Here is a 24,594-nt window from a genome sequence, read left to right as displayed (position 1 = left end):
ATGGCATTATACTCAACCAAGAAATTTACAAGTAGCTTAGGGTATACCGATGTTGTATTTGCCATAACTGTATATTATGAGAGGATTTTTCCTAACATTAATGGCACGGAATGTAGTACCCGTGGCATGATGGTTAGGGCGACTGTCAAGCTAGAGGTCTTGGGTTCGATCCCTGCATATGCCACCTAAAGTTTTTTTTCACGGGTACTGCTTCTTGCAAGGAATTGACAAATTCTACAGGAGTAATTCTTGTCATGAAAACGTACTTTCTAAAATTAGCCGTTCAGATTCGGCTTAAAATTGTAGGCCACTTCCATCCCTGATAACAGTACTCGCACACAGGAATGGTTTAGAGCTGTACTAGGCCCTAGTTCTCCACCATTGCGTTGTTGAGGGCTTGCGTGGGATAGTTCACTTAGATAGTGTTTTACTGTATTTTGGACCAGCCTGTTTTTCAAAGTTTATGAATATATCTAGTACTTTCTGTATGGTAAGAAAAAAATATGTTAATTCCCAACGTAGGTCAATGTATACATATAAAACCAAATTTATTATTTTTATTATAACTTTATTAAAATATAAATAAATAACATTGTCAATAATTAAGACTAAATAAAGCGATAGCTAAGCCTCTAGGGCTTTTCACTTGATAACAAAAGTTTAATTTTATACCCCCTTAAATCAGTCAATGATAATGATAAATGTCCCTGAACTGAAACAATTTAAGGATATTTGAGTACAAACATAACCTTAAATACCCAAATTATGTTGGCATCCTTTTCGTTAAAAATAAAATCAATTTGCAGAAATCGTCTCACTTAAGTCAATATAATCCTAATTTAACCCAAACAAAAGAAAGTGATTATAATGCACTTAAAATTATTAACATCAAACAAATTTCTTCAATGTTATTTATATTCCCTCCCCACTTTCACCCCATTCCATCTCATCATTATAAAGCAGTGGAGACTGTAGTATTATAATTTAAAAGTAAACACCATCATTCATGCAATTTCTGAGCTTCAATTTTCCTTCTAGTTAATACCCTTGGGTGCTTATTTAATCCAGTCTATGTAATAGTCCTAAATCACTGTTATTAGCAATATCTAAATAGGTGTATACATACACTTCCACAGTGTACCGTTCGTTCTAAAATTTCAAAAGAACATGGTCAGCATCAGCATATCAGAACCAGCTCTGCTATATCGAAAAACATGAGCTTCCCCTTAGGAAGGTCTATAGATATGCAGATGGATGTTCCTCAACCAAAGAATACACACAAAAAAACTTCTTCCCTTGTTTGTAACTTTTGGATGGTGTGCTTCTTCATTTTTGGTTTTGATGGTTGAGTGTTTTCTTTTTTCTTGGCAACATTGCTTTAATGTTTGTTCTGCTTCATGCGCCTTTCGAAAAATCCTCTTGCAACTATTAAAATGTTTCACTTGACTTGAATTATTAAAGTTACAAACTAACAAAACCCTCAGAAAGCATTTTTCATTTATTCCCTTTTACAAAGCCACATGTAGGGGTGGACTATCTTAGCCATCTAGGCCTGGGGCTAACTTAAAAGCAGAGGTAGGGCTTTTAGATAGAAACTTTCAGTAAAACGTGTGTATTTTGATTTTTGATGATATTGATCTTATTATACTACAAAAAGGTTTCTCAGAAATATGAGGAGGGTCTTACAAGATACAAAATTTGTGATAATTCCTTATTTTTTGTCTGAAGGATTAATTATTTTAAAATGCCTAGTCTCAAAATTTTTTCGTATTTCATGACTGAAAGAATGAGGCCCCCTTGAGGTTAAGGACATTGAAATGAAATTGAAATTCTAGATTGTACTCCGCTCCTGTGTACTTGAAATAACTTTTTCATATCAAAACTTTCATCCTCTTTTGAAAATATTGACTGGACCAACAAGATTGTAATTCAGGAAGCTTTGGGTGAACAAAAACTATACATACAGTTATATATGACTTCTTTACTTTTAAACTAGGAGATAGATAAAAAAGAAACTGTATTGGTCGACTTTGTAGACAAAACAGAAGGAAAAATAATATAGCTCTATATATAAAATAGCCAGAAGGGTTATACTCATGGAGGTTTGATTGGAAACAGCTGAACCGTAAAGTGGGAGAGAGAATGGTGGTAGAAAAGGTTCTCTTACATAGTTTAACTATCTTATGTATGAGGAGGGCAGAAAAGACAAACTTTTCGAGGACTTTTCGAAACAAACGCATCACTGTAACAACTTGCAACTTCGTATAAAATTAATACTTATCACACCTGCCTCTCTGATGGCAGAGATGCTTACGTATTTCCCTATTTTATAGCTTAGAATGCAATTTTACCTTTCTACCCATGTATAGAAATATATAGACACGAGTCCTCTATAAAAGTAACAGGAAGACTAGAAGTGGAAAGTTTTTGTTTATATACAGATTGTATAGCTGTCAATGGATTTAGGTTGTTATGGAAAGGTGTATTGCATGCACTGGATATACCCTGGTCATGTTTTTAAGGATGCCTTAAAGAACTTATAAGATTTAATATCATATAATATTTACTTTTCAGCAATGTCAGCGTATAATTGGTTTGGTAACTTTTAGGTGGTTTAATCTTTCAAACATTTTAGTTAAAATTAGTGTTGCAGATGTCAGTGCTATGAGTTTTGAGCATATTGAAACTTTGAATAGATTTTTGTAATTTTTAAATTATATTTGTTTGTATCTCAAAGACTTTTTTGGGTCTTTTAAGGTATTTTCCTTTATTACGTAAATGATGGTGTGTACATAACTTCTCGTAAACGATTTAGAAGAATTTGGTAAAATTATCAGTTTTATTTTATTGAACAGGAAACAAATCAACTTGACTTTGACTTCTTGAACCGTGCAAAACAGTACGACCGAAGATGGACTTAAGGGTAAACTATTAAGCGTTCCCAAAAGTGCGGGGATTTCACTGGAGCATATTCGTTTAAGTAACAGTAAAAAAAGTGAAGAGTGACGTAATTAAGGTATTGATCAGCAATCATTTTAAAACCTCTTTGTTTAATAGTGTAAAAGATGCTTAAGTAAAATAACTGAGCACCAGCCCACGGAAGGGAGCTTAAATCAAACATCTTGGGCAATTTTTGGTGACATTGCGTATTTGAACGTTCCTCAAGAGGTGGTTGGTAATGCACATACAATTACGAGATGTTCAGTCTCATGGATGCTTTTATAATGGCAAAGGATATCTCGCTTTCGAAGCATTTACTCGAAGACATGACAAAGCCAAGGGGCACAGCAGTATTTATTTTCTGGTTTTCAGACTTGAACTTATCCAAAGCTGCGAAAGGTAATTTCTAATCGAATAAACATAAGCAATTATTTTCGATAAAAGTGCCTGATACCAAGTCCTTTCAAATGTTTTTTTAAATATCAACACGATGTAATATTCAAACTTGTTCCACTGTTCTGTCATATGTAACATAAAATTACAAATGGACTTTTAACTGCGAAAAACCTACTGCCTGATAATCTAAACAAATCAGCGATTTCATGACCTTCGAAAAAAGGAAGTACCTAAGTACAATCAACCCATAATTAGAGGGTAAATAGGGCTTGACAAATGCTATTTTCCATCTACTCGCAAAGAGACCTAAAAAATATTATATATGAAAAAACTTACGCATTGGTTTTGACAGTGTTTAATAAAACCTCTTCGGAACAATAGTAGGGATACCATCCAGGCTAGCGGATTTGTATATATTGAGATATCTTAGAAGTCTGGCTACTGCACAGGTACTCAACAAGATTGGGCCGGTATAATCATTTACTGCTTAGCAAGGAGATTACCTTTCTCAAAAAAGCTAACAAATATAGTATTATTGGCAACAAGCCTGGGAACCGTGGAAGACTTATTTGTTGCACCTCACAACCTTGGAAATACTATACTTGAATTTCTAAATAATTAGTTTCAATGAAAATTCCAATAAAACTCCACTTTTTGCGGTTTGAAAATAATGTACAAGTACACATACAAAAACTAAATACAAATCATGTTTTTATCCTACCAACTCTAAAAGTCATTAATAAAATGAAAAAATGAAAGAAAAATTCATCCATAATAAAGTATCAACCAACAGAGCGCATTTTCATATATACACACAGAAAAAAAAACACTCCTTAATCCCAGTTCCGCGATATTTAATATCCTTTCATATTTCCATCAGTAACCATGCACTAGCCCATAAATCGTCCATGTCAAAAATAATTGCAGACGATGTTTTATCCCGAAATTTCAAAACTCCCAAATTCCATTCCACTCAAAAGTTAATCTCCTGCCAACAACAACAAACCCCCGGTGCAAAAATAAAAAAGTATAAAATAAATGTGTATAAACATGAAATTTATAAAAAAATGTGTATATTTTCGTACTTGAAGGCAAAACACCTGGCAACAAGGATGAGGTATTATTTTACTTTGTCTCTTTCAAAAAAGCTCACTCTTCTTAGAATAACATTTATAAAATACCGAAAAAACAAGAAGTGATAAATGAAATTTTGATTTTGATAAATTTTTTTAAGAGCAGGTAGACACCATCAGAATAGGAAAGGATAGGAAAAATTCTTCCGCTTCCAATTGTCACGAACGCAGCACCTGTAGATATCCTCTAGATTTAACAGTCATGAATGTCTATTAGGAGACAATCCTATTCATGACACATCATTGTCACGTACCTAGCTCCATATTATACGAGACGAGTATGAATGTAATGTACTTTTGTGTCCTTTATTTCGTTTTGAAGAAACAAAGCACACATCATGCACGTGTGTACTAATTCAACAAATTGTTGAAATGTGTTTAAGTAGATTTTGACAAATCTTCATGTTTTCTCTAAACCGTCAAAATTTGGTGGGAATCAAAGACCCTACAAAAAAGAAATACAAATAAAGATAAAATGAATGTCACACAAAGATCTGTAGATTGTTGACTTTTTTTGAGTGCGTATCGTGTACATGTTGCTGATTTTATGTTATTTAGGATAAGTGTAATGAAATTTCAAACGAATATAGGTTTGAAGTTGGGAAATGGAATATTTTCAATTTTTTTTTAATTGCTAGGTAAAAATGTGTCTGCAGTTGTGCCGTAAATTGTTGGCAACCCTAAAAAGGAATTTGTCACCTCTATTTAAGAGGGACACTCCATTTGAAAAAATGTGTTTTAATTAAATATTGAAAAAAGTGTCAGATTTAACTTAAAACATTCAACGATAAACGTCCTCTATGCGGATATATTTATGAGATTTTGAGAAGGTATTTTTGTATTGATCTTTTCGTAACTCTTGTCCTTTTTTTTATTTTGAGAGATATTAGGTCTGATTTTGAATAAAATATAAATTTTTAAAAGCTTGTCTTAGAATACTTTTAAGATATTGCACAAATTCAAATTTATTTTAATTTATTAACATTTCAAAACAGGAACACAGAACAAAGGGTATAAGGTATTGTGCATGTGTTCAAATCTGACAAAGTGAGTAATTATTCACTAAGAAAAAGTGATAGGATTTGATCCCCACTGATAACTTCCCATATAAGCGATTCTACCGCTATTTTAAAAAAATTCTAATTATTAAAATAAACATTTTGTGTCAGAAACAAACATTTTGAAATCAATATCATGCTTTATTCTCATAAAACTTGAGTCGAAAACCATATTTTATCAGTATATTTTTTCGTTTTCGTTTTTATGCAAAAATGGTCCAATGGATTTTTTCAAAGAATAAATGAAAACATAACAACTATATTTTGAATAAGATACAAACAATTTTTATTTTAATATCTGTTTTTGTTCCCGATATATTTGAGGCGAAAACCAATTTGTTTAGGAACATTTTTAATAAATCAATGCCATCATTTAAGAAAAAGATATTTTAATAATTAGTAGGCTCTCAAGGGGTTATTAACACCCCTTTTGTGTTTGAACACTGTGAGCGTTAGAAAAATATGGACGTATTTAGAAGACATTGGTCTCATGGTTCTGAATATCAAAATTGGGATGGAAAAGCAAAGTTGGCCAAACAATTTGTATGGGTGACAGTACGTCCGAAATTGAGCTCAAGGACGAAGTAATGTGCATTCCTGGAAGTCCTAGTAATAAATTCTTTGGTTACAGTTCTAGCACCTATAATTTTCAAATGCCTTTTTAAAATTCTTTTCAAGAGATTTAACCTTGTCTTTGGGGCACCTGCCCAGATATTTGAGTTATATTCAAGCTTGGGAATGAACGAATGAAGGGTTTGCAAATCACAGCCCGATTAGAAGGCATCGAATAATTCTTGCACCGTCAGAGAAATCCCAAGCACCTAGCTGAATTTTTGACAATGTTGAATATGTGATCATACCATAAGATGTGATCTATAATACACATACCGAGTATTGAAAATTGATTAGTTTAATGGATGCAAGTGCTGCTCATAGATAGTGGCAAAGGGGGTGGATTACGCTATAAAGCATTGAGTTTTTGAAGCATTAAATTCTACCCGGTACTTAATTTCCCATTGGAAAATGCTGTCGAAGTCGAAATTTGTTAAAGAGCTTATCATACGCTGCTGTGAAAATACCACGTCCGCAAGAAGGATATGAATTTAGAAACAAATATGAAAAACTGAGAGTACTGCCATCAACGAAACAATTTAATGGAAGATTGAAGTGACAGGCAAGAGATCTTTTATGAATATGAGCGAGAGACCAAATGGAGCCCTGGGGTACACCATCATTTATTTTATGAGTTTCAGATTTGAAACGAGAAATTAATCCAAAGAAGAAGAGGTTCATCAATACCAAAAGTAAGCAGTTTCGATAAGAGGCAAATGTATCAAATGCCTCTGAAATATCAAGTACAATAATCTTACGTTTTCCAAAACGATGTACAGATCTGTTAAATAAACCATAAGATTATTAGTGGATCTCTTGCTTAGAAAGCCATACTTCCGGTCATTTAGAAGCTTCCGTTGTTCTAGATATTTCTTTAGATGATAAATAATCATAGTTACCTAAGAAATAAGGGACGAAAGTGCAATTGGATGATAGTTAGGGGGAAAGAGAATTTTTTGGGGACAGACTGGACAAATGCTGTTTTCCATCCGCTCGAAAAGAGACCTGTAGACTAGAAAAGATGGAAAAGCTTATACGCAATGGTTTTGACAGCGTTAAAGAACACCTCTTAACAACAATACGAGAAATACTATCCGCGCCAGAAAATTTGTGTATATCAAGGTCTTTCATTACTCTTGCAACTGCACTACTGCACTAGTACGAAAGAACAATTGTCCCATAAAATTGTTTAAGCTCTCAAGCACAGGATGAATCATGACACTCTCTGGTAGCTTCGAACTACAAATAATGAGATATTTTTAAACTACCTTTAAGACTTTTTTCTGTAGTTTCTGATCTTGTAAATAGCAGTTCGTCGAATATGTCCTTAACAGATCTTTCTGGCTCGTTAGAACTTATTAACTTCCCATAGGAAGTTATTGTAATGGGTCCGATCAAATTGAAAATTTTGACATTTCTCGATGTTTCAAGGTAACAAGAGTCGAAACAAAATATTTTTACAAAGATTTCTGTGCGTGCGTGCGTACGTACGTTCGCGACGTTTTTTTCGTCCTCCATTGCTCAAGAACCAGAAGAGATATCGATTTCAAATAAATTTTGTTATACAGATAATAAGGCAGAAAGATGAAGAAACGGCTCTCAAGACAATGGCGTGGGTGGTTTTTTTTACCATAGCAGTTTGAAAAAAAGTTGAAAATTGTGGTTAACCCTAAATATCTTACGAACCAAAAATGCTAGAGACTTGAATTAAATTTTAACTGTAATGTAATACCAAACAAGTATATTTTTGTAAAAATTCCATTTAACGGTTTTTTTTATAAATCGAAAAAACTGAACAAAAAATTTGTCACCTCCAAAATTTTAAGACTAAAATATGATTTCATCTCCAAAACAATTATGTGCAACGAAGAATAATGTTTTTGACATCCGATAAAATTTTGAGAAAAATCGAAATCAAAGTTTTTTTTAATAAAAAATAAAAATAAAAAAAAAACATTACTCAAAATTAGTAAAAATTGAATATCGATTAAAATATCTTTTCAAAAACTAAAAATTCCGGCTTCAATCTTATTTCATCTTATAAGAAATATTGTTTTTAACTTTCAATAAAATTTTGAGAAAAATCAAATTGACAGTTTTTTTTTACAAAAACTAAAAACATAAAAAAAATTAATAAAAGTTGGTAAAAATTGATTTTCGACTCAAATATCTTTTCAAAACTTTGAGATATTAGCTTTAATTTACTTTTATCTTTAACAACATATTGTTGTCAACATTCAGTAACATTTTGAAAAAAATCGAATAGATAGTTTTTTTTACAAAAAAATAACAAAAGTTGGTAAAAAATGATTTTCGACTCAAATATCTTTTCAAAAATTTGAGATAATAGCTTCTTATAAATTTTTACTTATAAGAAATATTGTTTTCAACATTAGGAAAATGTTTGAGAAAAATCGAATAGACAGTATTTTTACCAAAAATAAAAACCTAAAAAAAATGTATAAAAGTTGGTAAAAATTGATTTTCGACTCAAATATCTTTTCAAAAATTGTAGTTATTGGCTTCAAACTAATTTAATCTTATAAAAAATATTGTTTTCAACATTTAGTAAAATTTAAAAAAAAAAGCGAATTGACAGTTTTTTTTACAAAAAATTAAAAACATACAAAAAATGAACAAAACATGGTAAAAATTTACTTTCGACTCAAATAGCTTTCCAAGAATTAAAAATATTGGCTTCAAACTTATTTTATTTCACAGAAAATATTGTTTTCGATATTCAGTAATTTTTATATGAAAATCCAATAGTCCGTTTTTTCATAAAAAACAAAATCTACAAAAAATAGTACTCAAATTTGAAACCAGTACATATAGACAAACTGTTAAGCAAGACAAATCGACAGACGGGATGGGAAGTTATCAGTGTGGGTCGCATCCCAGCCTCTTTTTTTATTTGGGATTGATGGAATTTCATTATAAATTGTCTCATTTCACAAAGAAAGAAATTTTTAACCATATTTACGTCACTATCGAGGAAGCATAGTGACCGACTAAAGTTCCTGAAAAAATCTTTGACTTACTTTCTTTTTTTTCATAAAACTTGAAAAGAACACCATATTTCATCAGTTTGTAGTTGTTTTTGTGGGTTTTCATTTCTGTTAAAAAAGTTTTCTATTGAACTTTCCTAAAAGTTTAACTTTAAGTTACAATTTGTTGTATATGATAAAATTTGTTGGATTTCAATATATTGTTTTTGTATCAGAGACATTTTTGTCGGTAATCAATTTTCAGTTTTGAAAAAATTTAATCGATTTTTTCTATAAAAAATTAAAACAATGTTTTTTGAAAGATATAATTAATTTGAAACCAATACCTTTGAATTTTGCCAAACATCCAAGTTGTTCCGCAGTATTTTCATAAGGTTTTTTTTCTAAAACTGTCACTTTTATTTTTTTTTTTAATTTTACCAGGTGATTATTTTTTTCAGAAAATAATTGAGGTGGTTATTTTTGTTTCCATTTTTTATCTTAATTCAAAGCAAAACCCTTTCTTACGTTTTTTTAAAATCATCACAGTAATAAACTAGATAGACAATTGGTGTTAACCAATTTATTTGAAGTAAGTGTCTCTGTCGATTTTTGACATATGATCAACGTAAGAATAAATCCCGAACATTCAGACGTACGTAAATATGCACTCAGAGACATCTCTCTAAAAACCTTTTGTTAACTTCCCATAGGAAGTTATTGTAATGGGTCTGATTTGTCAAATTGAAAATTTTGACATTTCTCGACGTTTCAAGGTCCCTAGAGTCGAAATAAAAGATTTTTAGAAAGATGTCTGTGCGTGCGTGTGTACGTACGTTTGTACGTCCGTACGTCCGTACGTCCGTACGTTCGCGACGTTTTTTTCGTCGTCCATAGCTCAAGAACCAGAAGAGATATCGACTTCAAATAAATTTTGTTATACAGATAATAAGGCAGAAAGATGCAGAAAGGGCTCTCAAGAAAATTGCGTGGGTGGTTTTTTTACAATAGCAGTTTGAAAAAAAGGTGAAAATTTTGGTTAACCTTAAATATCTTACGAACCAAAAATGCTAGAGACTTGAATGAAATTCTATATAATATACTGTAACGTGATACCAAACAGGTATAATTTTTGAAAAAAAAATAATATAACGGTTTTTTTTATAATTCAACTAGCTGCTCGGTACGTGCTTCGCTACGTATAAGGCATAGTAATAAAAAAAAAATGATTATTAAGTTCATTTATTAAAACAAAAAATATTTTAAATTGCTAGCTATTTAAAAGTCAAAATGACCCAAATGATATATTGTTTATATTATATTTATCAGCAAAGATTAAAAACTAAAAAAAAAAGAATTGGGTACTATTACTATGGTTTGTCTATATGGGTTAGTCTAAAACAGTTGAATAAACAATAGTTTTAGTTTTTCCATTTTGAGCATAAATAAATAAACAGTTGGGTGAACCAATTTTGGAAGAGGCAACATAAAGTTGGCCATGTGAAAAACATGGTTCCTCCAAATTGACACCACAAACGTGAAGTGTTTGCCTTAGGGCCTTATTTATTATTGTAATCTTTTGAATTCAAATGTCATTTCAGTTGGAATCATAGGGATACGCGGTATCAAACACACTTCTCCTTTTGATTTACCAGTTAAGAATGTAGCTTCAATCAAATTTGGCAATAACTTTTTCACTGACAATCTTGAGCCTAATTCTTAAGAATATTCGGAAAAACACATTCAATCAATTTGCGCAATTGTGCAAAAATTTTTCGGTTGTGATCAATCCGTTGGTTTTGTCGATTGGTATTTTGCCACCACCAATTTCTAACAATTGTTTTAATTACTCATAGGCAGATGCATCATTATGTAGGTGAATACGCATATTATTGTTCAGTGTCAATTTTCATACATATCTCCAAGGAACTGATGACTTCAAACAGGCGTTTATTTCATGTCTAGGAGTCGATCGAGGAATGACATGCAATGTTTGATGAAAGTTCCCTGACAACAATATCAGAGCACCACCAAAACATCTGTTAATTAGCGCGTAAATCTTGCATTGTTTGATCAAATTCTTCTATTGATTTTTTATTCGCCATTCTGCCATAGCAGAATTTCTCGAAAAAGCAGGTTGGAGTTTCAATCGCCCATACATTCAATGGCAATTTTAATGCAAAGACGAAAAAATCATGTATCTCACGATTTGGTGCGGTGATATCCAATTTTGCTAATGCTTTATTTACAATTGTTAGACACATATTTACAATTCATTATTAAAGCTTCGTTGTAAATTTCCAAGGTAATCAACAAATCGGGATTTCAAATTTCATAACAAATTGTTTGTATAAAGGAGTATAGAAAGATGTTGATTTTACACCTTTTCAAATTTTTTTTTTAATTTTCTCTACGTACAAACCTTCTCTGGACTTTCACGAATAATTTAAGACCAAAATTAGCCAAATCGGTAAAGGCATTGTTGAGTTATAAAATTACAACGAAAAGTGGCATTGATTTTTATATATATAGATAAAACTGAAAAAAAAATTTGTCACCTCCAAAATTTTACGACTGAAATATGATTTCATCTCTAAAACAATTGTGTGTAACGAAGAATAATGTTTTTGACATCTGATAAAATTTTGAGAAAAATTAAATTGACAGTTTTTTTTACAAAAAATAAAAACCTAAAAAAAATGTATAAAAGTTGGTAAAAATTGATTTTCGACTCAAATATCTTTTCAAAACTTTGAGATATTGGCTTTAATTTACTTTTATCTTTTAAAACATCTTGTTGTCAACATTCAGTTAAATTTTGAAAAAAATCGATTTGACAGTTTTTGTACAAAAAAATAAAAACCGAAAAAAAAATAACAAAAGTTCGTAAAAAATGATTTTCGACTCAAATATCTTTTAAAAACTTTGAGGTAATAGGTTCTAACTAATTTTTTCTTATAAGAAGTATTGTTTTCAACATTATGACAAATTTTGAGAAAAATCGAATTGACAGTTTTTTTACAAAAAATAAAAACCTGAAAAAAAATGTATAAAAGTTGGTAAAAATTGATTTTCGATTTAAATATCTCTTCAAAAATTTTAAATATTGGCTTCAAGTTAATTTTATCTTATAAGAAATATTTTTTTCAACATTTGGTAAAATTTTTAAAAAATTCGAATTGACATTTTTTTTACAAAAAATAAAACTCTAAAAAAACAATACCTACTAAAACTTGGTAAAAATGTACTTTCGGCTCAAATAGCTTTTCAAAAATTAAAAATATTGGCTTCAAACTTATTTTATTTCAGAGAAAATATTGTTTTTAATATTCAGTAATTTTTATATAAAAATCCAACAGTTCGTTTTTTTTTATAAAAAATAAAACCTACAAAACATAGTGCGCAAATTTGGTAAAAATACATATAGACAAACTTTTAAGTAAGACAAATCGACAGACGGGATGGGAAGTTATCAGTGTGGGTCGCATCCCAGCCTCTTTTTTAAAATTTTCAATTAGACACAACGAATAAATTACAAAAAATGTCTATAGGAATTAAATAAAAGTCATTAAATAAATAAAAAACCAGGGTCTAGTGACTTACAACTCTCAACCATTAGGGTCATATATAGAGGGATGAAAGTCATTACAGAAACCAAAAACAACCAAATGGACATCGTAAAATAATTTGTATCAATAGTTTTCGTAAAACAAATAAATACTCTATGCTAACCTTTAGCTGTGTATTTGGAATTTGTCACAAGAAATGTGCTTAGAATTTTAAATCAGCGCCAAGAATCATTGTGAAATATATCGTAACCATGCCATTTATATACCAAAATTCCATCGTATGTTTTCTTTGCTTCAAATACACAATTCCGACACGGAAAATCTCAATCTACTTAAAATTCATCAAAGTTTACGAATCAAAAATTTCCTGCTGCCCACATTAAAGATTTTGATACGATTCTCGTTTCCCTTAAACTTGTAAACTTTTTTTGTTTACAAACAAGGCAATATTGAATTACCGCATTACACATCACGAGGGAAAAGATTAGGAAGAAACCAAACACCGGAACTCATGTTTATGTACAAAAAAAAGGAGAAACTGCAACATAAAAAGCAACAAGCATATTAAAGTTAGGCGCATTCTTATACGAGCAGTAGCAATAGCCCAAAGCAACATACCTACAATGATTTGCATATAAATAGAGAAGGAGTGGCCTGGAACCTGGAAGTGAACGCTAATAAAACTCACCATGCTTCAAATTTATGCTACCCTTTTTATGATGCACTAGATACTTCATACATGTATGTACCTACTTAAGACGTTGGCTATACATTTACAAACCCAAGTTTTCTTCGCATATAATTAAGTCATTTTCCTCAAATCGTCCTGTTTTTATTTCCTTACCACTTCTGCTTTTTTTGTTCAAGACACGAAAATTTAATTGAATTTTTTAAAATGCAAAACATGCTTAAAAGACTTTTATCAATAAATATTCATTAATTCAATAAAAGAAAGTTGGAAAAGACGACGAAAAATAATATCGACTAAATAAAACTATAGGTGAAGGAGGTATAAGGACGACCTTTCGCCATGTAGCACAGTCTTTCGTGGGGGGATGTATGTAGGTGTAACAAAGTTAGTTTTTGGGTAGTTTGGGTTTTGGAAGTTTAAGTTTTGCACCCTCTTGCTCGCACAAAAATTATTTATGACTCACTAAAGGATGCAACTTTTTTGTTATTGCAACTTCAGACAAACGAAACAATTCTTTCCTTTTATTGTTGTGTATTGTGAATTCCGAAAGGAAACATTTTTCGGGATTTGTTATTTTTGTTAAAGGAACAATTCCGAAAAGAATTAATTCATGTACCTAGATCATTTATTTTTAATTTATCGGGAAAAGATTTTATTAAAAAACTTAAAAAAAAATAAATTGGTTTGTATTTTCTCCGTAAATTGGTTGTAGTCTTTTGTTGTTTTGATGCGCAGATTAACATTTTTCTGAATTAGCAATTTTGATTATTATTAGAGTCTTGAAAACAGGATAACATGGGCATTCGAGAGTATTGCTTTTTTTTTTAAATAGACGTTGTTCTTAGGACTTCTTTTAAATGTGTCAAATTTCTTACTTACTAAAGGTGGCACTACAGTCCGCTATGTATCTGGGCATTACCCAACATGCGTCTCTAGCTAGCTCGGTCCCTAGCTAGCTGTCTCTAATTTCGGATGTCAAGTTTGTTGAAGTGTTCTACCACCTGCATGCCCCATCGGAGTTGCGGTATTCCTCTATTAGGCCATCCTTCGGGAGTGGACTCGAAGTCCTTCCGAGCTGGAGAGTTGATGTCCATTTGCTTTTCATGACCCAGTCGTCGAAGTCGTTGGACTTTTATTCTTTTAACAGGATCCTTTTGCTGTACAGCCCGTTTAGTTCGTCTTTTTATCTTCTAATCCACTTTCCATCTATGAAAGCTGGGCGAAAAATCAAATGCAGAATTTTTCTCTCAAGCCATAATAAGACGTACTCACCGTTCTTTGACAAGGTCTAAGTCTCAGCGCAACGGAAGCCGGCATGATGAGTGTCTTATAGATGGTGACTTAAATTCTTCGAGAGAGAGCTTTACTTCTCAATTGCATTTTAAGTCCGAAGAAGAAGCGATTTAGAATAGTTATTCTCCGTTCGATTTCAGCGCATGTCGTTGTTTGAACTTATATCGACGCCTAGGTAGACAAAGTCTTTTACTACCTTAAAGTTATAGCTGTTCATGGTGACATTTTGTCCAAGACGTCGTCGTTCAATGCCGTAATGTGAATACTAGGTCAATAGTGAACTTTTTTTATCTGAAGTCACGGTCAAGGTTGTTGACAAACGGCTTCAGACCTTCACATAATACGGAACAAAGGATCTTGATTATGATGCTCAGGAGGCTGATGACTCTGTAGTTGGCGCAATTTAGAGGGTCTCTTTTCCTTATGAAAGGTACTATCATTATTTAAAAATGTTTGTACATTTGCAGTTGCCGACAAATGATCGTTTGTTAAAATAAGAAAGAGTGTAGAAGACAAAACAGAGCCCTAGGCTCACCAGCGTTTATGTTGTGGACATCAGGTTTTAATTCATCCAATACTACTTGTATTGTCAAAAAGGACAATTGAATTGACCACCGTTTCTATGACCTTGAAAAGAAGGGAACTGTAATTGTGTTATTAGTAAAACGGAGATGCAGACTTTGATTGTTTGTGCAGGCTGGACATATGCTGTTTTCCACCTCTTTCGGAAAGATACCTATAGCGAAGGACTGACGTAAAAGCTTACGGATTAGTTTTGCCAGCGTCAAAAAACACTACTTCAGAACGAAAAAGTTATACTATCTTGGCCAGCTTACTTGAGAATATCGAGGTCTTCAAGTGTTATAAGATTTGTCCAAGAGAATCGTTTACACTTTCAAGTACAAAAGGAGTCATGTTATTTATTGAAAGTTTCGAATCAATTGGGAACTGTGCTGTAACCCAATTGGCTTTATTTGTCAATCATTAGAAACGAGAGTAGAAACCACGTAAACGGAGTGTTTCCACATTTTTAACAAAAACTAAAACACTATACTACCTTTGGGATTACAGTAGTACACTTTTCGTGATTTCGGGTCATATGCTGCCCTCAAATATGTCACTTGCAGGTGGTTCTAGTTTGTTTGAACTTATTCCGGTTTTCCTAAATGGGATTTATAAATTCAAAAACTTGCATGAGTTTTCGTTCGGTTTAAAATATTTTTTTTATTCGGGATAACATTTCTCATAACTCATTGAATTTAGTTTGTAATCATATCATTGCAGTCTACGTCATTATCCAGGAAGCATATATTGACCAGTTAAAATAATTGAAAAAATCTTTAACAATGACCAAAATAACTTTCTGATATTGGGCCAAAAGGTTCGTGTAGAAGTTTTTCTTTAAACTGATTTTGTTTGTATTCAGAAATTTGCAGATCTGATGCAATCGACTTATGTGCCTAGAGCCATGAATGCACTGATATCATTTTTATTTGTTATCAGAGCTCTAAACTAGTCTAGTAACTTGCCGGGATAACCTCCAAAATGATGAATCCTAAAGTTGGCTCGACAACCGTTTGAGTTGAACTCAGTAAAAACCTCTCACGAACCTTAATTCAAATTCAGTCATAACAGCTAGTTTAATAATAATAACAACAATATATTTTCAAAATATCATTAAACAATCTTAAGTATTATTGCTCTGACTACAATTCAATAAAGTTTTAAAAAAAAAATTCATTGCTCTTTTAAAATAACATTAAATCTTTTTAAATACTTAAAACTTAACTTAACTTTATTTTCCAACTATATGCATTTTGTATACAAACTTACTTATAGTCTTAAAAAAATCGTTTTTTTTTTTAAACTATAAATCCCATTTTATGTAGTTCCTTGTTAAGCATGGAACTTCTCAAAACAATCCCTGGCCTCGCTATTGACTTGTTTACCTACAAATGCCCTTTCTACATTTACATCCCCTCATGTACCACATAATTTTCAAATAACTTTTAACGTCTTCCGGAATATGAACTAGTTAAGGTATACTCTGGTAGCACCAACACGCCGTATATTTTATGGGAAGCTTGATTGTTTTTTATTTTTATTTTCTGAGAAGAAACACTCATAAAATAATTTATGAACACTTTATTCGAACTCTGTTGTGATGTTAAAAATCTATATATGGGGAAATGACTCATATAACACTACTTTTTGCTTTATAGGGAAACTTTAGATTTTCGTAATCCATTGTTCTTTGTTTCCATAAAGATTTTTTTTTTGTCTTGCAACTTAAAAGTTTAAGTTTATTAAGCATTTTTAAACATACACTCTCAGTTATATTTAAATTTAAAATATATGTGTAAATGATAATTTTGTTTTGATTGAATAAGTTATTAAAGCTGATGCCTTCTTTAGAATTTAACATTTTTTGTTCAAAATCTAAAAAAATCAGAAAGCGATACACGCTAAATCAATACAGCTTTGATGATTTCCTTTGTTACGGTTTCTCTAATTTGTTGAAATCCATTAAGGAATAATTAAAATCGGTCCGATTTGTTTAACTTAAAAAAAATAAATCAAATGAATAAAAACAAAATTAAATTACAAACAAATTGATAAAACATTTGAAGCTTTACGCGATGTCTATAAGGAAAGAAATATGAATATGGATCAGACCATTGTAGTCTTCTTAAGGCGAAACGTATGAAGTTGTGTTGAACAATACATATCCTGTCTTTGTATTGGGAATCGAGAGACAACCGAAGGATTTAGTCTGCAAAGCAAGACGCTTAAAGCTTACTGACCTGTGTAACTCGTACGTGTTAAGAATACAAAATGGTACAAGCTTGTCAGATATGGAAGGTCAATCAACTTTTGTCAATGGCCAGGGAAGCTCTGTGAAAGACTATAGTCTCGTAGGCAACGAATGGAATGAGCATATGAATCAAATGAAAATAGAGACTGTACTGCATTCAGACCACTTTTCTATGATCATAACATTCGGACTGTTTTCCAGAGAAGCTCAAGACTCCAAGGTTATAAATTCCCTGCCGAACCTAAAATGGAAACCGAAAAGGAGATGATATATTTATTTGATATTTCACTGCTAAGACAAAGAACTTCATAGAGCCATGGTTTGATGTAGACTGTTCAAAGTCACGGGAATTATCGTTTGGCTGGCTTGGAGCATACAGATATTCGAATGATGGCTACTTCAAAAAAAAAGCTAAAGAAGGCAGCATTCTTTAAAGCTAAATCCTAGAGATTGGCGTCTTGTAAAAGCGAAAAGAAGTTTTTGAACCTGGCAAAGCAGCTGGACGGAAACAAATTTCCAATCCATTTTAGTAAAGGTTCTGATCAGCTGGCAGATCACTTTCAGAGTTTGTTGAATCCAACACTAGGAAAATTGTTTTTCAATATGCTACTCCGGGTTTTAAAAGTGAAACCTTTGATGCTGCAATAAGACACCAAGAAGTGATTTCAGCTGTAATGGAACTTAAATATTCAAAAGCATGCGGACCAGCGGAATTTTATAAGTATGGCACAGCAGAGCTAATCAACCGACTGACTTCTATATATAACAATGTCAAGGAAACCGGAATGATACCACTAGAATTCAAGGAGTCCATAATTTTCCCGATTCATAAGAAAGGGAGCTTGGCCGAGGTGTTAAGTTATAGAGGAATATCCTTTCAAAATGCTTCATATAAAATATTCACGCTGGTTTTGCAAAAACGGTTCCATAAATGGATAGAAGACAACAAGCTCTTAAATGAGTTTCAAGCAAGCTTTAAGACAGGTTATTTGACGGTTGACCACATTTGTACCCTTAACAGTATCGCGAAAACATTGCTGAATAAAGACAACAAGCTATATACGTTTTTAGTTAGCTTTAAATCTGCATTTGATATGATCGATAGACATGCGCTTATCTACAAGCTGTATAGTAACGGAAACTCATAGAAGTTCGGAAGAGTTATTCAGAATCTACTCGTATATGCAGATACAATTGCTAAGGTATGGAAAGGAGAAGAGTTGTCGAGAGGGTCCGAGTCTGTTCGCCTTGTTTATTGAAGATTTTACAGACATCTTACCAGGTGGTATAGACTTCGTCAGTCAAATAATAAAGCATTGCTGTTTGGAGACGACATTGTTCTTTTGGCATCACCTGAACCATTGCTGTTAATGATAAACCGCCTGTATCAATATTGCCAGCTTTTGAGTGTGATGATTAATCTTAATAGGTCCAACAATTTTTATTTAAAACAAGGAGGAGGCCGCAATTCGGCCAAAGATAAATGGTTCTATAATGGAGAGGTCATTGAAAGTTGAATTCAAATACCTTGGAGTTCACTTATCGAAAAATTTAGGCATGGAAATTCACCTAAGGGAGAAACTAGTTAAGGCTAAAAGTGCAATTAATGCTACTAAGAAAATATGTTTTTCTAACATAGCAGCAAGTTCAAGATATTTGAAGCGGTATCAGAGTTTGTCATGTTTTACGCAGCACAAACTTGGGGAACGAAACTTCCATCAAATACACCCAGCTATATTATTATGTTGGAATCAGGATTATCACATAAGTTCATTGTGCAATTTAAAGGAAAGGAAATATGTTTTACACTTTTTTGGAAGATATACAGTTTTTAAAAAAATAAGAAGGATTAATTTTGGTATAGAAATAGAATTATGAATGAAAGTTTTTAAATGTATTATTGAATTGATCTATGTTATTTTGTATGGTATTTTGGCAGTAAAGCCATGCTTTTTGTTTTTAGTTCGTAAACTTTATTAAAAAAAAACTTTTAATCAACGTTATCAAAACAAAAACCAATCCAATCTAATCTAAAAATCCAGTCTTTGTAAATCTCGTAAGAAGAAGTCCATACCTGGAATACGTACTCAAGATGGAGCGGACCACGTAGAAAAAAGTTCTTTAATGACTAACCTGGGAAAATCCTGATTTCGCAATGAAAGGGTTGGAGAAAGAACTTCTGAATGAAATCCAGTTGCTAAACTGGAGGAAACCCAATTGGCTTCAACTTAAATGTGATAATATTATGAGAAAGTTGGTCAAAAGCTTTAAAATATTCAGTGTAAATACAGTCGAGTTCTTGGCAGAGTTCTAGAGTATTTCAGCAATTATCGTATACAGAAATGAAAGTTGATTAGTAATTGTCGAACGTTTTTGAATAAAACCGCGTGTTGTTGATTACATAAAATATTCTTGCAGTTAGAATTTAAACTATCACAAACAAAATTGTTCAAAAAGTTTGGGAACACATCATCTTTAAATAATGATAAATAATTCAAGATTTTGTTTAACGTCAATTGAACATTATTAAAGGTAGTCTGGGGAAAGTCTCACAAGTAAAGAATGAAATTATCATCTTTAAAAATATTGACTTCAAACTTTTTTTTCACAGAAAATATTGTTTTCGATATTTAGTAATTTTTTTTATAAAAATCCAACAGTCCGGTTTTTCATAAAAAAATAAAATCTACAAAAAATAATACGGAAATCTGGTGAAAATTGATGTTCAGTTCTCGATATCTATCAAATTAATTTCATTTATCCAATTTGTATTTGTTTATATAAGAAATAAAAAAGTTGAGAAATGCTACTAAAATTATTAAAAATTTGTTTTTACTAAAAATCTGTTTAACAAAACTAGATTTTGAAATTAAATTATTTCATTACATGTTGGTAATTTTGGAATTTTAAAGAATAATTCAACTGACAAAAAACCCAACACGAAAACCTAAACAAATTTTGAGCAAGACAAATCGACAGTCAGGATGGGAAATTATCAGTGTGTGTCGCATCCCAACCTCTTTTTTAAATATTGTATAAACTTTCAAAAGTGTTTAAATTGAATACTGAAAAATACCTGTACAAAATTATCGCAAACAAATTATCCTAGCAATTTACATCAAATTAACATTCATTCTTCTCTGTTTCAGGTCTCGTGAGTGCCCTACGTGACGTGAGTGTAAGCATCCCGAACGCAGTGCGTCGCAGTGAAAGAGCAATCCTGAAGTGTTTGTATGACATGGAAGGTGATAGTTTATATTCAGTCAAATGGTACAAAGGACGAAGAGAATTCTATCGATATACACCAAAGGAAAACCCAGCAATGAAAACATTTCACATTTCGGGAATAAAAATCGATGTAAGTTTTTTTTTATTTTCCAAAAATTGCTTAAGATATGTTTCCTTCCATCATCGGTATGTATAACCTTCACGTACAAACTTCATACATTTACTGATACTTTAACAAAAACACAAAAAGTATAAGCAAGGCAAACTTAAAAAATACAAAATATACCTTCCATCCTTTTTCTCTTCGATCTGAATTATTATATATAGTTACGTCTCACCGCTCCACTCCACTCCATCACTTTCATCAAATAAACTATATTAACTTCAACTCTCCAAAGTGCCAATTCACTTCCATCATCATCCATCGTATCGCATCAAATCGCTCCGCGCAATATACGGGTAGGAGCATAGAAATAGGGAAATATTTTCTAACCTCAACTCAAGTTGAAAACTACGGCTTTCACCGCCTGCCACCGCCCGATACCACACGTTAAACAAAACGGAAAAGATCCTTCGAGAAAAAGGTAAACAAATGCTGCTATAACGTGCCTAAGCCATTATCATGCCTTTTGTTTTAAGAGCTAAACTTTTCACCTAAAATACACATTTTCATAGCCAATTGTGTAACAGGCGGCTTTTCATATCCCTTTCCATATCTTAATTAGAAGAAAAATATATAAAGGGCTTTCTCCCTAGCTCCTTTCCTTTTATCCCTCCTCACTCAGTTCTGGTGTTTCTATAACACATTTTGCTGGATTCCAGATTCATTCATCAGTGTGTTCCACTAGAGAGGCCTTAAAGTGTTCCAGGAACAAAAGTAAAAAAAAAAACAAGATATTTATGTTTCGGGCCATTTTACAGGGCAATAAAATTGAACTGAAAACTCCATTTGGCTCTGTCATCTCATCATAGTGCGGATGATGAGGATAAGAATAACCAGCGCCGCCGACGACGTGGATGGCGATGGTTCTGTGAGTAGGGCTGGGCTGGTTTTCTGTTACTGGAAAGAAAAGTTCAAGGACTTTCTCTTCTTTGAACTAGGAAAGTTCTTCAATAGAATGAATAGCAAGAAGGGGGTTCTATATTCATAAGCAAACATTTGAAAATGGGTTTTTTAATGTGTGTATGTGTGGGTGCGTGGATTCGAACATTGTTCCCAGTACTCACATCACAATGATTTGCTGTAGTTTTTAGAATGGAAAACAATTTAAGTTTCGGGTATGAAAGAGTCACAAGAAGTTGTGCGGTATAGAAATGGCGGCGGTTTTCCAAAAAGTTTGCGTATATAGAGTTGAGTGGATATCCTAAAGAGATGAGGCTTAATATATTGGTTGTGTATTGTAAAGTAGTTTCATTTTGAAGAAGTATTTACAACTTCTTTACTAGTTGTAATTAGCGCTAAAAGCAATAGGGGTTGAGAGTGGCGGCGGTGGCTTCGACGGAATAGATTCTCCTGTTATGGATGATTTTAAGGATATTTTATGTGGAAAAGTGTTATTTTAGGTTCGCGAATTGGGATGGGATGGGATGAGAATTAACCGCGAAGTCGTAGAACCAAAATAGGTAAAGTTTAATATTATTGCGGAAAAGGTTGTCTGTACATAAATAAGGCAAGGGAATGAGTATAAATAAAGATATTTGGACTAATAATATGGTCTAGATTAAGGTAGTGTATTACAATAAATTTTAGGATTACATTGTATTATGTTTTTCAATGAAGCCGAAAAGCGTTATGTTTTACGATAATAAAATGTAGATGAGACTTAATAAAACACTGTATACAACAGCTTATATGTAGAATGAATAAACTGGATAAAAAAAAAAATCTATTACTGACAATATCAACAAAATTCAAAGCTTGTGTGTAGACAAAATACATATAATAAAACAAAAAAGTTGTCTGCTTCTTCATTTGGTATTTTTTTTGCAACTTAAACAAAAACTTACAGAATTGTCAAAAAAAGTATTGATTCAGTGGAAACTAAATAAATATAGTGAGACATTAGACTTCTTACTACTAACTGGAAGTTATTGTAATAGGTCCAATTCATCGAATTGAAAATTTTAACATTTCTCGACGTTTCAAGGTCAATAGAGTCGAAATAAAAGATTATTGCAATCGAATATTTAGAATGAAATAACAACAATTTAGAATGAAACAATTCAATTGTAAATTCGGCAAGCAGCTGCCTTAAACTGTGAGTATAAAATTTCATACAAAAAACCTCCTTAGAATTGTAAAAGATTTTTGGAAAGATGTCTGTGCGTGTGTACGTACGTCCGTATATTAGTGACGTCTTTTTCGGTGTCCATATTTTTTTTAAAACTTTGAGATATTGGCTTAAGACTACTTTTATCTTTAAAAAAATATTTTTGTGAACATTCAGTAAAATTTTGAGAAAAATCTAATTGAATTTTTTTGTACAAAAAATAAAAACAAAATAAAACAATGCCTAAACTTACTAAAAATTTAATTTGACTCAAATAGCTTTTTAAAAATTAAAAATACTGTCTTCAAACTTTTTTTATATCACAGAAAATATTGTTTTCTATATTTAAAAGATTTTTTTATAAAAATCCAACAGTCCAAATGAATTTTACTAAAAAAAACTTACTAAAAGTTAACAACAATATTTTGCTTATGACAAAATAAGTTTGATTTCAAAATGTGTTCTTGATTACGAGATTTTTAGTCGAAAACCAATTTGTAATAATAGTGTTGGAATTATTATTTCTTATGTAAAATCAAAAACAGATTCGATTTTTTAAGACAATTTCCTTCCGGTAAAAATGAAATTAAGCATAGAATGAAATTATTTTCAAGTCGATACCTTCAGTTACTTACGTAATATCTTAAATCGAACGCCAATTTTTACTAATTTCGTGTAATGCTTTTTTTGTGTAGATTTTAATTAATATGAAAAACTGACAATTGATTTTTTTAAATGTTACTTAGTGTTGAATTCGACATTTTGTATAAGATGGAATTAGTTTCAAGCCAATGTCTTTAATTTTTAAAAGATATTTGATTTAAAAACCATTTTGCAACAACTTTGAGAATAGTTTTTTTTGTTTTTATTATTTGTAAGAAAACAGTCGCTTCGTATATCCTCAAAATTTGACCAGATGTCAAAATCATTATTCTGGGTTGTTTAAAATTATTTTGGAAATGAAATAGTCTTTTGTTTGTAAAATATTCATGGGGAAAAATATTTTGTTTTGAGTTTTTTTATTTACTAAAACAACATCAATTAATTGTTTTAAAGCGTACTAGTTGTTTATCACGTCACATTATATAATACAAAATTTTATTGAAATTTATAGCGTTTCTTCGTGATATATTTTGGATCAACAACCACTATTTTTTTCAAAGACCTTTCTTTTTTATTAACTTCATAAACTAAAGTTCTTGAGAAGTTGAAGCTTCCAGGACGTACGGAAATACGGACGCAGAGTTTTATTGGAAACATGAGCAAGTTCGTGCGAACTATTGTGTACCTCATCTGTGATAATTTTCCGACTTCTTTGTTGGACACTTTTGTTATTGGTTAACAAATTGCAACTACTTAGAATCAAAATTTCAATGTTTCATACAAAAAATGTTTATCTTTAACAATAAAACAAAATGGTTCCTGGGCTTACTAATGTCTTATTTCATAACATCTCAAAGTCAATTTTCTTATTCAACTTCATTACATGCTTAACTGCAGAGGTCAACGATCTAGATCATAGTTAAACATCTTTCAACCCAACAAACAAAAAACAACGAAACAACAAAACAAAACCTCTTTCAGATAAAAGAGTAAGAAGTA

General features: G+C 31.6%; 1 protein-coding gene across 1 annotated transcript in view; it reads left to right on the top strand.

Annotated features, from left to right (window-relative positions):
- LOC129942313 (uncharacterized) overlaps positions 1-24,594 on the top strand; it is a 228,683-nt gene that overhangs the window by 146,404 nt on the left and 57,685 nt on the right. Inside the window, exon 2 of the mRNA XM_056051184.1 lies at positions 20,644-20,852. Coding sequence (XP_055907159.1) covers positions 20,644-20,852 — 209 coding nt within the window. The remainder of the gene's footprint in view (positions 1-20,643; positions 20,853-24,594) is intronic.

Source organism: Eupeodes corollae, chromosome 1 (genome assembly GCF_945859685.1).
Source record: "Eupeodes corollae chromosome 1, idEupCoro1.1, whole genome shotgun sequence".
Lineage (NCBI taxonomy): Eukaryota > Metazoa > Arthropoda > Insecta > Diptera > Syrphidae > Eupeodes > Eupeodes corollae.
Note: the sequence above shows the minus strand (reverse complement) of the source record. Positions and strands in the feature narration are given on the sequence as shown.